The 20,764-nt window shown below is 61.3% G+C and overlaps 3 protein-coding genes across 3 annotated transcripts; 1 reads left to right on the forward strand and 2 right to left on the reverse strand.

The window, feature by feature from the left end:
* The first annotated feature begins 784 nt into the window (after nucleotides 1-784).
* GCGR (glucagon receptor) lies at nucleotides 785-4,512 on the forward strand. The gene is made up of 13 exons (XM_063081203.1): nucleotides 785-859; nucleotides 956-1,058; nucleotides 1,889-1,996; nucleotides 2,080-2,201; nucleotides 2,297-2,403; nucleotides 2,482-2,638; nucleotides 2,723-2,882; nucleotides 2,953-3,013; nucleotides 3,311-3,380; nucleotides 3,589-3,677; nucleotides 3,815-3,953; nucleotides 4,020-4,061; nucleotides 4,285-4,512. Exons 1-13 carry the CDS (start codon nucleotides 797-799, stop codon nucleotides 4,510-4,512), a joined length of 1,449 nt encoding a protein of 482 aa, XP_062937273.1. The 5' UTR covers nucleotides 785-796.
* A 6,747-nt stretch (nucleotides 4,513-11,259) lies between these two features.
* On the reverse strand, nucleotides 11,260-19,110 carry MCRIP1 (MAPK regulated corepressor interacting protein 1). The gene is made up of 5 exons (XM_063081312.1): nucleotides 18,796-19,110; nucleotides 13,381-13,436; nucleotides 13,165-13,283; nucleotides 12,352-12,453; nucleotides 11,260-12,189 (listed from the first exon to the last, which is right to left on the reverse strand). Exons 1-5 carry the CDS (start codon nucleotides 19,018-19,020, stop codon nucleotides 12,125-12,127), a joined length of 567 nt encoding a protein of 188 aa, XP_062937382.1. The 5' UTR covers nucleotides 19,021-19,110; the 3' UTR covers nucleotides 11,260-12,124.
* Nucleotides 19,111-19,563: 453 nt separating this feature from the next.
* On the reverse strand, nucleotides 19,564-20,764 carry PPP1R27 (protein phosphatase 1 regulatory subunit 27). Its single transcript, XM_063081073.1, has 3 exons — nucleotides 20,457-20,764; nucleotides 20,193-20,343; nucleotides 19,564-19,881 (listed from the first exon to the last, which is right to left on the reverse strand). Exons 1-3 carry the CDS (start codon nucleotides 20,644-20,646, stop codon nucleotides 19,758-19,760), a joined length of 465 nt encoding a protein of 154 aa, XP_062937143.1. The 5' UTR covers nucleotides 20,647-20,764; the 3' UTR covers nucleotides 19,564-19,757.

A 20,764-nucleotide genomic window follows, 5' to 3' on the forward strand; every position in this document is an offset into this window, starting at 1 on the left:
CAGCAGCGCTAATCTCAAAGGAACGTGCAGCGGGCCAGCCTGTTGCGCCCCATGGGACCCAGGAAGCCAGAGCCTTGGATGGCCACTGGACACTCCAGTCCCAGGAGGGGGGCACGCATGTGACAGAGACCCCTGTGCTTGTGCCCCACACACCTGGCCCCCGGCATGGGAGCGCTGCCCTCTTGCTAACCATGGGACTGGGGACCAAGTGGTGGCTGGGCCGAGCACCCCAACCCTTGGGTCCCCACTTGGGGTCTGGTCGGCCAGCGGGCCAACTGTCCCAGGGGCTGAGATAGTGTGGGAGGGTGGGGAGGGTGGGGATGGCTGGGCCTAGCCGGGCTAGGCTGAGGGAGGAGGCAGGCAGCTGCAGAGGCTGGTCCTCCCTCTGAGAGCTTTGCTTGACCAGGAAGGAGGGTGGCTGCCACCAGCAGAGGGAAGGGGCTCTGGGACTGTCAGAGCCGCCAGCCAGACAGCTGCAGGTGGCAAGAGATGGTGCCACCCCATGGCCCTGGACAAGGCCTTCTGGCATGTGAGGGCTGGCTGGACCGCCCAACCCCGCATTGGCAAGGAGTGACCGCTCGCAGCGCCTCCTGCCTCCCAGCTGCCCTTCCTAGTAGGACTCCGAGGCCCAGAGGGTGGTTTTAGGGGAGCAGGACACCCCATGGGTCAGGACTGTCTCCAGTGCCCACTGCTCTGACACTTGGCAGCCCCTGCGGAGAAGCGTGCTCGCTCACGAGGACCCCGTTGCCCCAGACGTTCAGCCCCAGCCAGATGTGGGGGTTGGCTGCCTGGAGGCATGTCCCCCGCCCGGCCGCACTGCGCTCTGTTACTGCTGCTGCTGCTGCTGCTAGCCTGCCAGGTGAGCCCGGCCACCACCCCCAACATAGGGGGTGGGTGCTGCCCTGCCTGCCCTCTGTCCTCCCCCTTTCTGGATACTGGTCCATCTGTCCCCCAGCCACAGGCCCCATCTGCTCAGGTGATGGATTTCCTGTTTGAGAAGTGGAAGCTCTACAGCGACCAGTGTCACCACAACCTGAGCCTGCTGCCGCCCCCCACGGGTGAGCCCCCCACTGGAGCCTCCCAGCGCTCATCATGGGAGGGCTTCCTGGGTGCTCACGTAGCCCTGGGAGCAACCCTGCCGGGGGGGGCCTTACCACCCCCCAGCGCCTACCCCCACAGAGGCCAGTGACTTGCCAAAGGCCACATTGCCGGGAAATAACGGAAGTGGCAGAACTGCCCAGGACAGGTGTGCTCGCCGCCCTCCCTGCGCTGGTGCCCCAGGCAGCTCACCGTGGGCAGATGGTGCTGGGGGAGGTGGAATCGAGAGGGCTGGCAGAGCGCACAGGGCCTGGGGAAGAGGAGGACTTGGGCAGGGAACTGGTGCGAGATCTGGACAAGTTCCAATGTCCACCTGGTGTGCAGGCAGAGACCGGGGCAGGAGGTCCCACCCAGGAGGCTGGTGCTGTAGTCCACCGTGAGGGAGGTGGCCTGCACTGGGCAGAGGGGAGCAGGGTGTGGGAGCCACAGGGCCGTCACTGGGCCTGGGAAGGATGCCGACAGAATTGGGGTTCAGCCCCCAAAGAGGAAGGTGCTAAAAGAAGGTCCTTGGGGAGGGGGACCCCACTGTGGGTTTGGGGCATGTTTGAGATGGGCAGTCTCCAAGGGAAGGTGCCCTGGGCAGGGCTGGAGTTCAGGACCAGGTTGGGCTGGAGGATCGTCAGGGAGACCCATCCCAGGCCCAGGTGGGGAGGCAGCCACTGGGCTGCGTGCCTGGAGAGGAGCTGACAGAGCCCAGGGGCTTCCAGGGAAGGCCAGAGGGGTCCTTGCTAGGCCAGGCCCTGCTCAGGGAATCCCTTTCCCCCTGCCCCACCTTCCCCTGCCTCTGCAGAGCTGGTCTGTAATAGAACCTTCGACAAGTATTCCTGCTGGCCCGACACCCCTCCCAACACCACAGCCAACATCTCCTGCCCCTGGTACCTGCCTTGGCACCACAAAGGTAACTACAGAGGGAGGGGCTGGGGGGCTGAGGGGCCTGGCCTGGGGGTGGGTGCTGACCAGAGCCTGCTCCCACACCCCCAGTGCAGCACCGCCTCGTGTTCAAGAGGTGCGGGCCCGACGGGCAGTGGGTGCGTGGACCCCGGGGTCAGCCATGGCGCAACGCCTCCCAGTGCCAGATGGATGCCGAGGAGATCGAGGTCCAGGTCAGCCCATAGTGGACAGGGGACATGCGGCAGGACTGGGCTGGGGACAGGTGAGACGGCTCCCCCCAGCCCTGACTAGCCACTGTGCTTTGCAGAAGGAGGTGGCCAAGATGTACAGCAGCTTCCAGGTGATGTACACAGTGGGCTACACGCTGTCCCTGGGCGCCCTGCTCCTCGCCTTGGCCATCCTGCTGGGCCTCAGGTACACCTGCCTGCCTGCCAGCAACAGGGACGGCCCACGGTGGGCAGGGCAGTGGGCGCTGACTCACTGTCCCCACAGCAAGCTGCACTGCACCCGCAACTACATCCATGTGAACCTGTTCGTGTCCTTCGTGCTCAGGGCCAGCTCCGTGCTGGTCATCGACAGGCTGCTCAAGACCCGCTACAGCCAGAAGATCGGCGATGACCTCAGTGTGAGCGTCTGGCTCAGCAGCGGGGTGAGCACCTGCCCCGGCCCTGCCCAGGTGGGCCCAGGGAGGGCAGGTGGCAGTGTGACCCCACTCACACCGCGCCCTGCCCAGGCGGTGGCTGGCTGCCGTGTGGCCGCGGTGTTCATGCAGTACGGCGTCGTGGCCAACTACTGCTGGCTGCTGGTGGAGGGCGTGTACCTGCACAGCCTGCTGGGCCTTGCCACCTTGCCCAAGAGGAGCTTCTTCACCCTCTACATGGGCATTGGCTGGGGTGAGTGGGCTGGCACAGAGGGCGGGGCGGGCTGGCCAGGGCTGTGGCCCACAGCCGCTCCACCCTGCAGGTGCCCCCATGCTGTTTGTCATCCCCTGGGCGGTGGTCAAGTGTCTGTTCGAGAACGTGCAGTGAGTATGAGCCGACTGGAGGACGGGCGTGGGGCCACCGGAATGCTCACCCCTCCCACCCCAGCGGTGCTGCAGGGCTCATGTGGAGTGTGGCCCTGGGGGAGGCAGAGGGACTGAGGGTGGCAGGGCCCTGTAGCGGGGCTCTGGCCAGAGGCAGTGAGGGGGCTGTGGCAAATCTGGTGCCTGGGGATATGGTCATTTGTGACCTCCCTTCCTTTTCTGAAGCACTATCAAGGTGGGGGGCTGAGGGGCTGGGTGGCCGTGTGCCCCAGGACGTGAGCAGCCCTGCCTCTGCAGGTGCTGGACGAGCAATAACAACATGGGCTTCTGGTGGATCCTGCGCTTCCCCGTCTTCCTGGCCATCCTGGTGAGGGAACGAGGCACCTGCCGGCCCCAAGGAGGCGTACAGGGTCCTGCCTGCGGGGTGGGAGGGAAGCCCTGGCCCTCCTCAGGACACTGCCGCCCCTGCTCGGCTGGAGGCCCCTGCGGCCCAGGGCTGGTCTGGCTGCCAGGCCCACTTGCAGGAGAGAGCGGGGGTGGCCGGGGCTGGCCCTGACTATGCTGTCCTCATGCAGATCAACTTCTTCATCTTTGTCCGCATCATCCTCCTCCTCATGGCCAAACTGCGAGCCCACCAGATGCACTACACTGACTACAAGCTCCGGTGGGTGCGGGCGGTGGGCCAGGACCTCTCAGACCCGCAGACCCTGGAGGGCCAGAGGCCGGCTGGGGGCGGGACGCCGAGGCCCCTGGGGGCGGAGCCAGGCCAGGCGGAGGGTGGCTCAGGCTCTGCCTCTGCAGGCTGGCCAAGTCCACACTGACCCTCATCCCCCTGCTGGGGGTCCACGAAGTGGTCTTCGCCTTCGTGACCGACGAGCACGCCCAGGGCACCCTGCGCTCTGCCAAGCTCTTCTTCGACCTCTTCCTCAGCTCCTTCCAGGTGTGTGCCCCCCGGGCTGCCCCTGCCCTGGGCCAGGGGCTGCCCCTGACCTCCCTCTCTCTACAGGGCCTGCTGGTGGCGGTCCTCTACTGTTTCCTCAACAAGGAGGTAGGCGGGAGGCTCTGAGGTCACGACCCCACCCCGCACACAGGCCCGCACTTCCCGCTCCTGCCTCTTCAGGGCACAGTGTACACAGGGATGGGCATCAGGGCCCCCCGTGTCAGCCGCAGCCCTGTCCTCAGGGAGCACCTTCTGTGGTGACGGGCGGGTGGCTTCACCCCCAGCACAGAGCTCACCTCAGGGCTGAGGGGTCGGCATCTCCGTGCCCCAGGTGCAGACAGAGCTGCTGCGGCGCTGGCACCGCTGGCGCATAGGCAAAGCGCTGCGGGAGGAGCAGCTCGCTAGCAGCCACGCGGCCCCGGCCGGGCCTGGCCACGGCCCCCCCAGCGAGAAGCTGCGGCTTGTGAGGGGTGGAAGCAGCAACGGGGCTGGCCAGGACCACACTGTGAAGACCCCCTCGGCCAGCGGCCTCCCTGGGTTGGCTCAGAGCCCCTTCTGAATCCCCACTGGAGCCCCAGCTGGGGCTGGACTCAGGCGCTCAGAGAGGGCATCACTGCACAACCCAGAACTGGATGTCCGGCCGAGGCTGGAGGGGCCGGGGAGCCCGATGGAGGACCCACCGTCCACCTCTCCCCACAGCAGGGCTGTCCGCAGCAGGGTGCAACCTCCCCTACCCACATCGGCCCTGGTCCTGGGGGCAGGGGCAGATGGGTGGGCGAGGGTCAGGTGTGGGGGGAGCTGTACCATGAGCCGCGTGCCTGTACCCCATGTGTTGGCATGTCCCGTGTGGATGGAAATGTGTGTCGTTCAACAATAAAGAGCTTGAGGCATGGCCGCCGTGCACATCCTGGAGAGCTGGCTGGAAACGCCCTGGGCCTTGGAGCCACTGGTCATTCCCTTGAGGGAGCCCCTTCAACTGCCCCCATTTCACAGATAGTCGGAGCCCCTGAGGGGTCTGTCCCCAGGGTGGCCAGCAGTACCTGTCCCTGCCTGAGCAGGCTCTGGCCACCCTCCTGTCCTGGTTCAACTCAGTAGTCCCCTGGAAGCTTTGGCCCCCCGTTCCCCAGAGGGTCACCATTCAGCAAGACGGACATGGGGGGGCACATGGCTGAGGGAGGTCACTAGCATCACAGTCCTACCAAGCCTGTGTGAATACTGCATTTACCCAGAGGGCACATCTGAAACTCCTGCCTGTAGGAGTCGCCCCTTCTAGGAGCCCTGGCTCTGCTTCTTCCCAGCTCTAGCCACCCCAGCAATTACAGGCCATGAGGCAGACTGAAGCAGGGAGAAACAGGCCCCCCAAACTGCCACATGTCCAGACAGGGGCAGCAGCACAGTTTACCAACCTCTGCACAGCCCCCGCCACTTGGCAGAGAGGCCCCTGCCCCTCCAGTCCTTGCCCCATGCATGGTGTGCAGGCACCCTGCTCGCCAGGCAGGGAGTGCTGACACTGGATGGGAAAGAGCTGCCTCCTGCGTGCTGGACATGGGAAGAGCCAGGAGGTGTTTTAGGGTGGGGATCCAATTGTCCTGAGCACACGCCGAGTCTAAGTCACCACCTGGGGCACAATGTGTCTGATGTAGGCTCTGCCATCCTGGGCTCAGACATGCCACCCAGGACCATGGAGCTGGGGCAGAGGCAGGTCCAGGAGTGGGAGTCCACAAGGAGCCTGTGGTCACCCCTCTAGGGCAGCTCTGCAACAGGTGCTGTGATGCCTGGTGGGGTGTATGCATGGGTGGGGAAGGAGCCAGACAAGTGTCTGTGCTCCAAGGAGCTGATGGGAGATGACTGCTGGGCCCTGGGGGAGGAGGTGCCCACAGCCCCTGCCCGGCCCACGTGGGCTGGAGCCACTCAGGCAGAGCCAGGCTAATTGGAGCAAATGAAAGGACAGGAGGCCTCTCAGGAAAGGTAAATAGAATTACTCACCCACCAGGCACTGGGGCCCTCCTAGGGGGGCCTCACCTTGCTACCCACCGAGGCCAGGGTACAGCAGGGAGGGAAGGGAGGAGGGACAGGCCAGCGGCTGTGGTAGGCAAGGCTGGGCCTTTTTGGCACCCGGAGTTGGGGGTTGCTCTGGTTCCTGTGATTGGCGGGGCTGCCAAGCCTGGGGACAGTCCAGCCAGCTGCACCTGCTGGAGGCCCCTGACCTTGAGGCATGGGGCCAGCTCTTGAACCAGGCTGCCCAGGCCCCAGGCCCCAGGCCTTAGCACAAGGAGGTGTAAATTCTCCTTCACGCCAGCTGAGCTCAGGGTTGGTGGCCGCCTTGGGGAGTATGCTGCTCACTGGGGGCCTCCTGAGAGCCCCCCCCATTCTGAGTCCCTCTGCCCTTGGCCTCCTTCACCCCGTCCCAGGCACCATCCCCAAGGTAACTGGAGTGGGTTAGTGGAGTCAGGGGAGGAGGTGGGGGCTTGGAAGAGGCTCGACTCACCCCAGCCAATAAACACCAGCCTTGACCGGGTAGCCCTGCAGGTGGGTGGGTGGAGGAACCCACTTTCTCACTCAGCCCAGGTGCCCTTAGGCCCTGCGCCCACACAGAATCTCTCTCCACTCCCCTTCCTTACATTCCCTCCCACCCCTACCTCAGTCCTGTATCTCAGTCCCCTTCCCCCCAAGGAACGCACGGGTACTCCTAGCCGTGCATGTGTGCTTGCGCATGTGCATGCATGTGGTGTGAAGGGAGGGTGATTGGGCATGAGGATGGAGAAAGGGAAATGCACACCTGTGTGTATGCCAGGTGAAGTTGGTGTGTGGATGCCGTGTTCTGGAGGGATATGTGTGTGAGGGAGTTATGTGTGCGTGGCTGGAAGAGACAGCTTGTGTGTGTGACCCCCTGATGTCTGGTGTGTGTGGACACACACATCACTAAAATGAGAATGGAGAGCAAGAAAAACAAAGATGTGGACTACAATAATCAGAGATCAAACCTGGTAGAGTCAAGGGGACAGCTACAGGGGGAGGGGACCGCAAGCCTGGCAGAGGCTCAGGAGAGAAACCCTCACGGGGATAAAAGATACTGAACACACAGAGTAGAGATGTAGATGACCTGGTGGAGATTTCAGGACTTAGTGATTTGTATATAGAAAACTAAGCAGGGCCGGCCCGTGGCTCACTCGGGAGAGTGCGGTGCTCAGAACACCAAGGCCTCGGGTTCGGATCCCATATACGGATGGCCGGTTCGCTCACTGGCTGAGCGTGGTGCTGACAACACCAAGTCAAGGGTTAAGATCCCCTTACCGGTCATTTTTTAAAAAAAAAAAAAAAAGAAAAGAAAACTAAGCAAATGGAAAAAGAAGGCAATTAACAACTGCAAGGAAAACAAAAAGCTGAGCAGAAAAGAAAAAACAATCACAATTTACCACATGGCTCAGTTCTGAGTATAAACACGGATAGTGTAGACACCCAACATTGATGTAACCAAAGCCATGAAAGGAAAAGCAGTGTCCAGGGAGGGAGGGGACAGGAAGAGTGCAGGGATGTGCTCGACGTGAGGGAGAGAACAAATGCAAAGATCAAGAAGCAGCATTCGCGTGTGTTATTTAGAAATAGAAATACAAACTGCAGAATCAGCCAAGGCGTTTAACGTGGTCTTCAGGCCGGGGGGGTGGAGGAGAAGGTTGGGGCTGCGGGTCCACTCTGAGCTGGCTCTGCTGCCTCCTGGAAGCCGTAGCAGTCCTCAGCCCCAGGCCCTCCTGTCTGCTCTTTCTCTAACCTTGCCCTGTCCTGCTTTCAGTCCTTTCCCACCACCTCTTCCTTTCCCTGGATGCTGTGCCCAGGGATCAGGCCCCCATCCTTCTGGCTTCCTTATCAATCTTTAAAAATCATCAATACTCAGATCTCACTCCTAATCTAGATCACCATCCCATGGCCCTCCTGAATCCATTTTAGACCCAGCTTTCAACGAGTCACCTCCACCTGGATGTCCACCGAGCTGCTCACACTGCCCAACTTCTTGCTCCTACTGAAGTAGCCCTCTAACAGGTCCCTCTGCTCCTGCTCTGCACCCTTAAGCCCATTGTCTACACAGCAGCCAGAGTGATCCTTCTACATCCAAAGTCTCCTATAAATTCCATGAAGCCTCCCCATCTCACCTGTTCACAGAGGAGCCTGTTGACACCACAAGGGTGCCACCAGCCCAATGCACACTGTGGGGTATGCCACCACCAAATGCCCCAGGGGCCTTCTACACAAAAATGAAAGAACACAAAAATGGAGCCCCCATGGAGGGGGCTGTTACTGAGAGACTTGGAGCACACAAACACATTGTCTTCCCAGCCTGAGTCAACAACCCACCTGGAATATGTTATTTTCAGACATCAGGGGAGCATAAACAGGGTATATTGGATGACTCAGGGAATTATTGTTCATGCTCAATAAGCATAAACATACTCAATAATATTTACAAAATTAAAAGTTGACCGGACGCCCCTCCCACAACCAGGCTCACTGCGCCAGCATCTCGGGGCCTGCCCAGGGACCCAGGGTATGGAGCTAGGGACCTAACCCACCACACACAACTAGGCACACCTCGCCAGTGCCTTGGGCCCCACCCAAGGACCCGGGGCATGGAGAAGAGGACTGGATCACCCTCCCACAGCCAGGCTTGCCATGACAGTGCCTTGGGGCCTGCCTGGGAACCCAGGGCCTGGAGAAGGGGACTGGACCCCCCCCCTCCCACAACCAGGCACACCATGCCAGTGCCTCAGGGCCCACTCGGGGACCTGGGGTATGGAGCTGGAGACCAGACATTCTCTACAACCAGGCACATCGCCAGCGCCAAGGAGCATGCCAAAAACATCTTCTCCATGTGGGTGGCCCACCACAGCCACCACGATAACCATGGCTGCCATGAAGGCAGCTAGATGCCACAACCGCCACGCAAATCGTCTGCCAGCCACTGGAGTGAGTTGACATAAGGAGAGTCACCAGCAGAGATAAAGAAAGGAGGAGGATGTCTGTCTCCACAGAGCCCATTTCACAGTGACAGAAGAAGCATCTGCTCTATCATAGTATTGAAGGACCTGATCACACCTCTCAGCATTGGACAGATCATTTGGGCGCCAGAGTAACCATTATTCTTTCAGAGGAGAGAAGAAATCTAGGGTGACTAGAGAGGGACGGGGGAGGGAAAGGGGGAAGGGGAGAGATTAGACAAGGGGCATAAATAATAATTACGATTTGTAACAACATATATGCTAGTAATATTGATTTGATCAACATATCTCAATGTTGAACCCTCAAAATTTGTATATTCAATTTTGATTCAATAAAAATTTTTAAAAAAACAAAAAACAAAATTAAAAGTTTGATAAAAATAAAAGCCTAAGAATGCCCGGAAGGAGGTCATTTCTTCATTTGTAAATCGGGATAATGAAACTTGTGCCAGAGTTGTCGATGTGAAAGCACAGCAATGTGTACACGCATGGGTGCACAGTGCCACAGGACATGGACGCAGCCTGTTCCACGAGGGTGCTTGCCTCATTTCCCCAAGCTGCCTCACTGTAAAAAGGGAAGGGGAGTATCCCCAGCAAAACTCAGACACTACAAGGAGGTGATGGCGCAGCAAGCCAGGCTAGGATGGGGAGACAGTGACTCCCCAGGAACCGGGCTGGGACACTGGGCGATGGGTGCCTGTGAGCCCCTCACATGTGCCCCTTCCAGCCTGAGTGCAAAGACGACTTTGTGCCTACAGAGTTCTTGCTCCAGTAGGCGAACTCCTGCAGTCACAAATGGCAATCCATGCAAGGGAAGGTGGGTTGGGTACCACCTCCCCACCCCTGTCCCTCCTGTCACTTACCCCCACTTCTGCCTGTTCACCCATCCCATCCTGTCCGGTCTTGCCCTGTCCCATCTCCCCCACCCCCATGGGCCAAGACCACCCTGTCCCAAAGCCTCCACCTCCAGTGCCCTCATCCAAACACTGGGTTCCAAGGCCTGCAGCACACAGGCTGCGGCAATGCCAGCAACATCAAGGGGCTCAGTGCTCCCCACCCCTTCCCAGCACACGGCACGACCAGGCCATCCTCTCCTCCGAGGTGTGCTTGACAGAAAGACCCCAAGCGAGGGCTTCCAGTTGGCAGAGAGAGTGGCAGTGAAGAGACCCTGCAGGCCCCTTGGTCCCACCCACGCCAGAGGACACTGGGGCAGGGAAGGCCCAGATTCTGGGCCCCAGAGTACGAATGACCCACAGGACACTTGGAGCCAAAATCACACTGATTTCTCAACAAGGCTCCCCTCACGTATTTCCAAGTGTGCTGCTGGGGCTGGCAGCACCCCTGAGAGGGAGAGGCCTCTTGACAGATGAGGAAACTGAGGCGGGCTAGCTGCGTGATGTGCCCCAGGGCTTGCAGCAAGGCCACCAGAGTGCAGGATCCAGGGTCTCCTGGAGACTTGTAGGTCAGGTTCTCTGTGCAAGGCTGAGCACCAGGTCAAGTGCATCTATGAGGCAACTAATAGTGGCAGCAGGCAGCAAGCACTGGACAACTCCCAGGATGTAGGTACCACTGCCACCTGAAGAATCTGAGGCCCCAGACTGGCACCCAATCTAGGACATGGTGCAGCCCTGGCTGGGCCCAAGTTCAAGCCCAGAGCATGGTCAAGCTCGCATCGCAGTGCCTCTGATGACGGGGTGGCCGATGCCGGGCAGAAAGCACAGGGCCAGGGCGTGAGGGGCATGTGCTGGTGAGGAGCTCTCCTGAGCCACGCCCACTCACCCTGCCATGGTGCTCCTTGGGCCACCCGGCCCCCTTCAGCCTGGCAGCGGGAGGCAGCTCTGGTGGCCCCAGCCTGCTCGGCAAACCCTTGGCGAGAGGGCCCCCGGGTCCCGTGGACTACACTGGGCCATGTGTTTACAGGGCGTTGGCTCAGGATCCGCGCCTGCGAGTGCCTACGGCAGAATCAGACAGTCCTTCCACTACTCCTCTCTCGAGCCCCAGAATACTCCTCTGGGAAAGGGTGTTCCTGAAATAAATTCCAGTTTGGCTCCTGTCTCAGGAGCAGGAGGAGCTTCTGCTTCTGGCTTTCCAGGGCCGCTTCCAGGCTTGAAGATGGACTGCAACAGGGTCCCCCCCGGGGCCCAGCAGCCACCCTTCACATGGACAGCTAAAGAGCCTACTGACCTGAAGGTCTGCAGACCATGCCCAGAGGGTGGGTTCAGGGTAGCAGAGGGGAGCCCACTGCCAAGAGCAGCCCCAGCCTCTCCCCCCGAGGACGCCCTCACCTCCCCACCACCTCACCCCCAGGAGGCCGATCCCAGTACCACCTGCCTTTATTCGTGGACGCTCAGGCTCCAGAGCCACACAGACACTTGGCCTTCAGAGGGCACGTGAAGAAAAAGGGGCCCTGGTGACCCTCCCAGTACACTCGAGAGCCAGGTGGACCCAGCAGCACCACTACCTCAGGGTCTGCCTCAGTGCCCCTGCCCACGGGGGTTACTGCGGCCACAGGGTCAGACACCAGGAGGCCAGGCCTGGCTGCTGGTGGTACTGTTGAGGGGCCCAGTAGTGTCCCAGGCCTAGAGAGCTAGCTGGTGCCATCCTGATGCTGATGCGGGGAAGGGCCAGAATGGAGGGGGATGGGGGAAGTTCCCCAAGGTATCCAGGCCAGAGGAGCAGCAAGGGTCCATGGGGGACCCAAGCTGGATGTGGGTGTGGCTGCCCTGTTCTATGTCCTGGCCACCTCAAGGACAAAACCGGCCCAGTCCCACCAGCTTGGGAGACAACAGAGGCCTCATCTTCTCCGTTCTGATCCTGAAGGAGCACAGGATAGGGAGGTGGAGGGCAGTGGCAGGTGACAGGAAACAAGGGGAGTCAGGGCCCCTGGGGGGCAGGCAAGGCCAGGCAGCTCCAAAGACACACGTAGGCCAGGGAGAGGGCAGGGGCTGGCAGGGCCTAGGCACCCCACTGATGGGGGCAACTTGAGACCCCCCAGAGAGGAGAGGAGGGGGCTCAGGGAGGAGGGTCAGGCCTCGGCCATCAATCTCGTGGGTCCCAGGGTTTGCAGCCCACTGGAGCACAGCCCCCTCCCCCCACCCAGGAACAGGGCCCACAGGACAGGAGGAAGCCAACATCAGTGCACCCTGATCTTCCAGAGGCCAGGGGAGGGGCACAGGCGCTCTAGGACTTCTTGGCATCCTGCGTGTTCCGGCGCTTCAGGTCGCTCAGGTCAATGGGTTTGAAAGCTGCAAGGGACAGTGGGGTCAGGGTGGGCACAGGACCCCCGTCTGTGGAAGCCCTGGAACCCAGCAGGACGTTGGGAGGCAGAAAATGGGAAGCCGGCGGCCTTTCTGCACACCCCCCTGCCCAGCCCACAGGCTGAGCCCCCCAGGCCAGCCCCCACTCACTCTTCAGGCCGGGGTTAGGGACCTTCTCCACATACTCCTCCACAAGGCCCCGCTCGCTGCCTGATGTCTGGCTCCGCAGGTCTCGCTCCACGCCCTGCCAGGCTGTGGACAACAGGGATGGGTGTGGTCGGAGCCCCAGCCCCAGGGTCACTGTCCAAGCCAGGAGAGCGTCTGCCTGAAGCTCCTGGCTACCCGCACCCTCCCTCTTCCTCAGAAGCCCCCTTCCCCCGCCCCCTGCCTAACTCCCTCTCCACAGCATCCTGTCCCCAGATGACTGACCAGGGCTATGGTCACAGAGGCCCATTGGACCCCAACCTGGATTCCCAGAGCCTCAGGGTGCAGGGTGCACGGTGCACCTCCATTCGGCCCCGCCCCTGGAGCACATCCCCCAGTCCCAGCCACACCATCTCCGGGACACTTCTGCAACACACCCTGTGTTCACAGCTGCGTGTGCCTGTCTGTCTTCAACAGTCCCCTCCTGTCCCCAGCAAACCCCCCGAGCGCTGAGCACTGGCTTAAGATGCCACCTCTTCTGGGATGCTGCCCACTCACAACACCCTCCTCTTAGACTGCCCCCATTATCAGAACCTGGAATCCTCACCAGACAGAGCCCTCTCTGCCACCCCCAGCCTGCCTGGCCCCCCGAAGTGTGTAGGGGGTTGTCCACACCCTGACTGGCCCGACAGAGGGCAGGAGACAACGGAGACAGGAAGAGACTCTAGGGAGTTCTGGTCTGGGGCCTGGGCTGGGCAGCAGAGCCGGCTCCCTGGAGGGCTCGCGTGGAGTGGACGCAGCGAGGAGCAGGACACACACCTTCATAAATGAAGCGTACATTCTCCTCATGGGCAGGGGTGAAGATCTCGCTGCTGTTAGTGGGAGAGCGGGGGCTGCTGGTCCTCTTGCCGTTGTAGACGACTCTGGAGACGGGGGAACTGGGGGAACCCGGCACATGAGGACGAGGCTGGGGAGTAGCCAGAGTGAGGGCCCACCCCCCACCCACAGGCAGAGGCCACCCCACCCAAGACCCACCTGGTCATCGCTGGGGCGTCCAGTCCTAGTGTTCTGCTGCCAGATCCTCTTGGCCTCTGAAACAGGAGCCCCAGAACACGGGAGTGGGACGGAGTGTCGCCCTCTCCAGCAGTGGGGAGAGGGTGCAGCACGCATGTCCTCCTCCCTGTCAGCCGTGAACTGTGTGGCCCCACTGCCTACCAGAGAATCCCCCCACAGGCTGGGGTCCAGCCACAGGCAGCCGACGGGCTCCAAGCAACCCCAGCAGGCTAAGCCAGATGGGGGGCCAGGGCACAGGAGGGGCGAGTTGGCCAGACACACGTACAACTTGGTGCTCTGTGAGCTCGGCTGGTACCCTCAGCCCCACACCTGGAGCACTACTGCCCCAGATCCCCTTCCCCACACACCTCGGGAGCATGTTCCTGTTTTCAGAGTCACTGGCAGCCTCTCTCTGTAGGAAAGGGCCCAGGGGTCCCAATGACCCTAACTGCCCTCACTGGCTACAGGGCTTCCCACACTGCTTCTGCTCAGCTTCAGTTTCCATCGGTGAAATGAGGACGCATTTCCTGATGGTGACCTGGATCCCCAACACAGCTTCCTTATCCCCTGGGGTTGGGGCTCCGAGGGGTCAGGTGTGCACCAAGTCAGAGCCCTGGAGACAGAACCAAACTGGGGGATTCGGGGTGGAGATGACCCTGGAGGGAGCTGCCAGGCCCGATCTCTCTCTACCTAAGGGATTTTCATAGCCTTAGGGGAGGGGGTCTTTTTTGAGGCTCAGACTCTCACACTGGCCACCTGGACAGTGTCCCCTCTCCAGCTGAGGACACACAACCCCAGGGTAAGGAGGCCAGCCCCACATGCAGTCTCCAAGCCTAGCCTTGCTCCACAGGGGACAACCCTAACCGCAGGAGGGGGCTTTCAGCACAAGTGCCTCCCTGTCCACCCTGGGACCCGAGGGCTTCATGCAGCCCAGAGCATGGAGCCGCAGCCCCTCGCTGAGGGCCAGGAGTGATGGAGCACTCTGGGTTCTTCCTCTCCGGCCCCCTCAGCCATCACATAAACCAGCCAGTGCTTAGGCACCCCCACAGGTGAACACAAGCCCATGGGCCAAGGGCAAGAACAGCAGCAAGAAGTTGTGAAGCCAGCTCCTGGGAGGGCACATAGAACTCTGTGCCCCGCACCAGGCGCCACGTCCAGGCAGGGCCCAGCTCACTCACAAAGTGATGTCTCCTTTTGGGGCCGGCCCGTGGCTCACTCGGGAGAGTGCGGTGCTGATAACACCAAGGCCAGAGGTTTGGATCCCATATAGGGATGGCCAGTTAGCTCACTGGGTGAGCGTGGTGCTGACAACACCAAGTCAAGGGTTAAGATCCCCTTACCGGTCATCTTTAAAAAAAAAAAACAAAAAAACAAAGTGATGTCTCCTTTCTTGAACTCTGGACCTCGCTGCCCACGATCCTCTCACCAAGGCCACCAGCCCAGCAATACCACAGCACAGAGGGAAAGCCCTCTCTGGCCTGACGGTCCCACGGGGACATGGGGCTGAAGGCAGAGGAACGAAGTGGGGGGGGCTCTGACTACACATAGAGGACAGATATGCTCAGAGAAGAGCAGTGATCAGGTGCCAGGTGGACAGGCCAGCTCCCTGCCCTGCCCTGGGCCGGGCATACACCTCCTCTGGCCCCCCGTAGTCTGTCCTTTCCTACCCAGGCTATCAAGGGCACCTGCTTTCCAGCCCGCCCTCTCCTGGTGCTCCTCCTCGTGGTGCAGCCTCAGTGGCTCCTGGCTGCCTGGGGTCCCCCTGCTGGCCCTGCTCACACTCTCAGGCCCAGCTCAGGTTCTCACTCCCTCCCCAGCTCCCACTGACAGCCCCACCTCCTCCCAAGGAAGTTCGCTTCCACGGACCCCTTTGCCCTGCCCTGCCGCACACAATGGCCCGCACACACCTGCCATGCTGGTGTTATCTGGATGCCTTGCCTGACACCCTTCATCTCTGTGGCCCCAAGGCCTGGCCAAGGCTGGCCCTGAGCACCGGGTCTCCAGGGAATCATGCTGGTCTCCACTAGGTCTCCACCTTGGAGGCCCTCTCCAAGCCTCTCCCCACATCAGTTCATCAAACAAGCGTTGGCCAGTTAGCTCAGTTGGTTAGTGCAGTGTTATAACACCAAGGGCAAGGGTTTGGATCCCCGTTCCAAAATCAAATACATGTGCACATGGGCCGGCCCGTGGCTCACTTGGGAGAGTGTGGTGCTGATAACACCAAGGCTATGAGTTCGGATCCCTATATAGGGATGGCCAGTAGCTCACTTCAGAGAGCGTGGTGCTGACAACACCAAATCAAGGGTTGAGATCCCCTTACTGGTCATCTTTAAAAAAAAAAAAAAATTCATGTGCGCAACCTAGGACTCAGCCACTCCACTCCCAGGTACGTAAACCTGAGACGTGTACAAGGACAGCTGGAAAATCACCACTTGTAATTACCCAAGGGGAAAAGCATGCCCTGGAAGGCAGCAGCACACACCAAGCCTCTTCCTACAAGAGAAGACATGGCTGAGAACCAATCACAGCAACCTCGGGGCGCATTGTACAACTGACATTGAGTAACACAAGCTGGACCTGAAAGGACAAAAGACAGGGGCTGGGGACAGGCACTGGCTTGGAGCAGAGGTGGCCAGCAAGGGCCGGAGAAGCAGAAACAGGGCAGGGGTGGTGTCCACAAGGTCAGGAGGAAGACCCTCCAAGGAGGTAGCTGGAGGTCAAGCAGGGCCTGGACTGAGAGGTCACCACTGGATCAGCAATGACAAAATCTCCAAGGACCTCAGCAAGAATGGTCTGGCAAAGAGCATCCAGGCCAGGTATGAACACACTGGCAGTCGTGTCCAGCTGAGCAGAGGGATGTTTAGGAAGCAGGACACTGGGGAGCAGAGTCCCTAAAGAGGCAGATGTGGAGGGGCCCAGGACTGCAGCTGGTGATGAGTGGGCTGGAGAGGATGGCATAGGCCAGGGATACATAAAAAGACCCACCAAGCCTTGGAGAGCCATCTGAGGTGCAGCCTCTGAAGTGGCAAACACCCACCACCTGTTGATCAGCAGCCCAAGTAAAGGTGAGCAGTGGCCTGACCAAGGCCAATCATGGGAGAGAAGGGGGCGGGGAGCTCTACCCAGAGTGAGCCGGGGCTGGGCAGTGGCCCAGTGACAGGACCCCTACTTCAGAAATCTTGAGAGTCTGTCCAGAGACCCCTCCCTAGCCTACATCCTACCCAGGCCACCACCAAGATCAAAACAGGGGAGGGATGTCTGGCAAAGCCACCTCGAGCACCCCAGACACATCCCTCCCGTCATTTCTCTCCCTCTTTCAGTCACAATCATCAGACACGATTATTCCCTCACCACGGGAGCACAACCCCTCGGTCACATATGCCGCATCCCATCGCCTCTAGGATACTTTCTTCCCCCATGTTCTAATAATATCTTTGAAACTGGGCTGCATCTGGCAACTGCTAACATGTCCAGCTTTAAGTGACAGCATGTTTTCTTTGACAGTGGAATATGACATAAGGTGCAGCTCACGACGGCTGGCATCGCAGATCTGATGACACTCTTCAGTTACTTCTGCCCCCTCCCACTGCCTCCCCCCCCCCCCGCCGACCTCCACACCTCACCCATGTTGGGACAACCTCCTGTGCCAGCCTCCCCAGCTTTGGGGTGGGTGCAGAGGGACTGGGTAGAAACTATCGACACCCTTCCCCCAAGTCACTAGTCAGTGGGACACACCCCCAGGCCCTGTGTTTTTATCAGGTGTCACCTGCTGCTATCCCCCTAATCCTAAACATAGCCTTTGACACAGGACCACTGGCACCTGCCACTGCACAGTGTGGGGAAACTTTCGGGACTTGACTGCTTGCTCTCTCTGACCGTCTGGCCTAGGGGGCCAGGACTACTCTGTGGCTGGATGCCGTCCATCCCTGCTCTGCCGCCCCCAGGCAAGCACCTCTTGGCCTCAGCATCCTCTTCTAAGGAAGCAGCCCCCAAGGATGCTCACCAGGCCCTCCTGCTCCACCAGAGACAGAAGCAAAGCCACATAAAGAGGTCTCTGTGGCTCCTTATCCAATACGATGACAAACAGGGCAACAATATACTGTATTGTCCAATGGGACACTTTTAAAACGAAAGGGGTATTGTTGCTTATTGAGCATGAAACAGGACAGTTCTGCACAAACTGGAACAGAGAGCCCGCCCACTCACAGGGAGATAGAGGCCCAGAGAAGTGCAGGGCACCGAGAACACTGCCGCCGGCCACAGCGAACATCTGGCAAGAGCTAACTACAGGATGGCCACTGCGCTGGATGCTGTACACACTGCTCACAGCCCTACAGTGGGGCCAAGAGGAAGGCACCCTGACAGCCCCAATTCAGAGGGGAAGCAGCTTGCCACAGAGCAGAGGTGGGCCCTGAGTGACTCCCAGCCCCTGCCCCTCCCAGGGCCCCCAAGGCCACAGCAGCAGGGACTGGATCCAAAAGCGGTGGCTAACCTGAATCTCCCCAGAGTCTGCCTCAGCTCTTGCCTGCACCCCATAGCAGGTTCCTGGGCTCCCTGAAATGCCCACTCCCCAATGACATCCATGTGGCTCTAATCAGAGACTGGCCTTTCACTGGAGACAGGGAGGGGGTCTTATTGGATGTAGAACCTTCCTCTTCCACAGGATCCAAGGGCTTCAGAGACTTCTGGGGTGGGGGTGGGGGGGTAGGATAGAGAGCACAAGGTGCGGGGGAGGGGACCAGAACCCTTCTCCGGCCTCCCAGTCTCAAACGCTTTCCCACACACAGCCACAGGCCTAGAGTGATACTCTGTTGTCCTGCAACGTGACAACGGATGTTCCAGAGCTGGCATCGATGATGCAGTTCCTGGTCATTCTGTGTTCCTTTGCAGTTTCCCATACGCAAATGTTCTCAGACTCCACTTTCCGTTCATCTTCTGTCTTTTCCAGCCAATAAGCCCTCTAGAAAACGATCTACTCCCCAAGCAGGAGCCAGCAGACTACTGCTGCAACAGACACCAAAGGGGCCTGGTGGTCCCTTGAAGACCCCCAGGCAAAGCCGCTAAGCACTGCCCCACCCTCTCGCCCTCTTTCCTGGGCGGTGGCGGCAGAGCGACAGACCTGAGCGTGTGCACCCTCCTCTCCATCCCTGTCCCGTTTGGAAACCTCAACATCCCTGACTCTCCCCACCTCCGGCCACATCCTCTGGGAGGACTCAGCTCCCGCTTCCTTCGGGCTCCACCTCCCACCCTCTCCCAATGCTCTGGACACTCCCCCCGAAGGCCACTCACTGGTCCCCACTCACACCTCCGGGCCTTAGCTCCGCTGTCCCCTCTGCCCAAAACTATCTTACTCCTCCTTGGGGGTCCCCTGGAAGACCACCCTCTCTGGGAACGCACCCTGGGGCGCAGGACGAGGAGAAGCAGAGCCGGGACCACCTTCGCAGTTAGGACGCGATCCAGGGGGCAGCCCTGGCTCCCGCAGCGCCCTCCGCACCCCCGCGAGGTCCCGGACCCAGCGCCGCGCCACAGCACGGGGAGCCCGGGGGCGCGGGGAAGGCAAAGCGGCGCACGGGGGGAAACTGAGGCACGGCACGGCTGGGGCGCCGCCGGCACCGGGGGCATCCTCGGGACGCTCGTTCCGCAGATGCGGCGGCGGCGCCGGGCCGCGGGGAAGGGTGGGCCACGCGAGTGCCCGGCAGGGCCACGGCCCGCGCCCCGCCCGGACCCGTCGACCCCCGCCCGCCCGTCCGGCGCTCCCCCTCGCCGCGGCGCCCCGACCCGGCCGGCACAGGCGACTGCGCGGCGACACCGGGGCGGGGCGCGGGCGCGTGGCGGAGCCGGTCGCGGTCCCCGGCGGCCCCCGAGCCCGCGCGCCGCCCCCTGCGCCGCCTCCCGCCTCACCTCGCCCGGACTCGGCCGCCGCCGCCGCCGCCGCCGCCAGCTGGGGCCCGGCCGGAAGTGACGCCACAGCCGCCGCGCAGTCGCGGCGCAGGGCGTGGGCCACGTGACCGCCCGGCGAGCGGGCCACGGGGCGGGGACCGGGCGAGGTGGCGGCGGCGGCGGACGCGGGCACGGGGCTGAGGCGGCGGGGTGTCGCCCGCGCTCCCCCGGCCCCCGCGCAGCGCGGACGCCCAGGAGCCGGTCCCCAGTAAGCAGGCACCACCGCAGGCTTGGGGATCGCGTTTATTGAAAAAGTAAAAAGTGCCACAGTAAAAAATTCACCTGGAGGAAAAGCCAGGCCGGAGCGGAGGGCGTGGGGTCGTGCCCGAGGTCTGGGGCCTGGGCGGCGGGCGCGTCCTGGCACCCGGGCACGCGCGGACTTCTCGGGGAGGCGGGAGCCCCGGGAGGGCAGGGCCGGCTCAGTCCATCCTGGCCCCTTTGAAGAGCTCCACCAGGTCCTTGAAGTCCGGGTCGATGAGGTCGGAGGGCAAGTGGCCGTCGTCGTTGGCGGCGTGTCTGTCTGCCCCCAGGGAGATGAGGTACCTGGAGTGCAGAGGGCAGCCCTGGGTGAAGCCGGGTTGTCTGGGGGATGCTCACCCCCCACCCCAGGGTAGGGCTGGGGTCACCTGTCTGTTTTTTCCGGGAAGGGTGCGGAGGAAGAAACCGGACCCTCTGGAAGCTGTGGCCTGCTTTCCCAGCTTGCTCTAAGAGCACGGGGCAGAAACAGCATTCCAGAACCCCTCAGGGTTCTTGCCTGCACCACCAGGGCCATCTTTTGGGAGCCTATGTACTGGGGGCCAGTTGAGGCCTGGAGGGGTTGGGATAAAGCCTCTGCAGCCCTGGTCCCCCCTCACCTGGCTATGTCAGGGTACCCGTCGCTGCAGGCGATGTGTAGGGGTGTCCAGCCCGTCTCATCACGCTGGTGAATGTCAGCCCCGTATTTGACCAACAGCTTCACGCATTCCAGGTTTCCCGACAGCACAGCTTCATGCAGGGCGGCCAGGCCTGGGCAGGGCGGGAGGGGAGGGGGTGAGGTTGAGGCAGATGCTTGGTCCTTCCTGCTGGCCTTCTCCTGCTGCCCGATAGACCCACGGCCAGTCCCTCTGGTGCTCACTCACCTGAGGGGTGGATGGTGTCCAGGGAGACTTTCCGAGCCCGGATGAAGCGTCCCACCTGCTCCAGGTCACCCTGGCGGATGTGGTCCAAGAACAGGACGTCATTAGGGAAACGTACACTGCGATCAGCCAACAGCCGCCGGCGCCTCTGCCGTGGGCTGTAGCGGGTGTAGCGGACAGTTCTGCTGGGCATCCTGCCGGCTGTGGGGTGGGCCGCGCCTCTGGTGACCCGACTGCACCAGCGCGAGGAATGTGTCCAGCCAGACCTGATCGTCGTGAGGGCTCTTCTGCCTAAGGGAGACCTCGCTTCC

This window comes from Cynocephalus volans, chromosome 16 (assembly GCF_027409185.1).
Source record: "Cynocephalus volans isolate mCynVol1 chromosome 16, mCynVol1.pri, whole genome shotgun sequence".
Classification (NCBI taxonomy): Eukaryota; Metazoa; Chordata; class Mammalia; order Dermoptera; family Cynocephalidae; genus Cynocephalus; species Cynocephalus volans.

Bases quoted from the DNA above. Each gene is read 5' to 3' on its own strand.
- GCGR (XM_063081203.1), top strand. From the start codon at position 797: ATGTCCCCCGCCCGGCCGCACTGCGCTCTGTTACTGCTGCTGCTGCTG. The intron at 860-955 runs GTGAGCCCGGCC...TCTGTCCCCCAG, and splicing joins TGCTGCTGCTAGCCTGCCAG to CCACAGGCCCCATCTGCTCA. The intron at 2,202-2,296 runs GTCAGCCCATAG...TGTGCTTTGCAG, and splicing joins CCGAGGAGATCGAGGTCCAG to AAGGAGGTGGCCAAGATGTA.
- MCRIP1 (XM_063081312.1), bottom strand. From the start codon at position 19,020: ATGCCCCCGGTGCCGGCGGCGCCCCAGCCGTGCCGTGCCTCAGTTTCC. The intron at 13,284-13,380 runs GTGGGTCTTGGG...GGGTTCCCCCAG, and splicing joins GACGCCCCAGCGATGACCAG to TTCCCCCGTCTCCAGAGTCG. The intron at 12,190-12,351 runs GTGAGTGGGGGC...TGTCCCTTGCAG, and splicing joins CCCTAACCCCGGCCTGAAGA to CTTTCAAACCCATTGACCTG.
- PPP1R27 (XM_063081073.1), bottom strand. From the start codon at position 20,646: ATGCCCAGCAGAACTGTCCGCTACACCCGCTACAGCCCACGGCAGAGG. The intron at 20,344-20,456 runs GTGAGTGAGCAC...CGCCCTGCCCAG, and splicing joins GGACACCATCCACCCCTCAG to GCCTGGCCGCCCTGCATGAA. The intron at 19,882-20,192 runs GTGAGGGGGGAC...TCTGCACTCCAG, and splicing joins GGGTACCCTGACATAGCCAG to GTACCTCATCTCCCTGGGGG.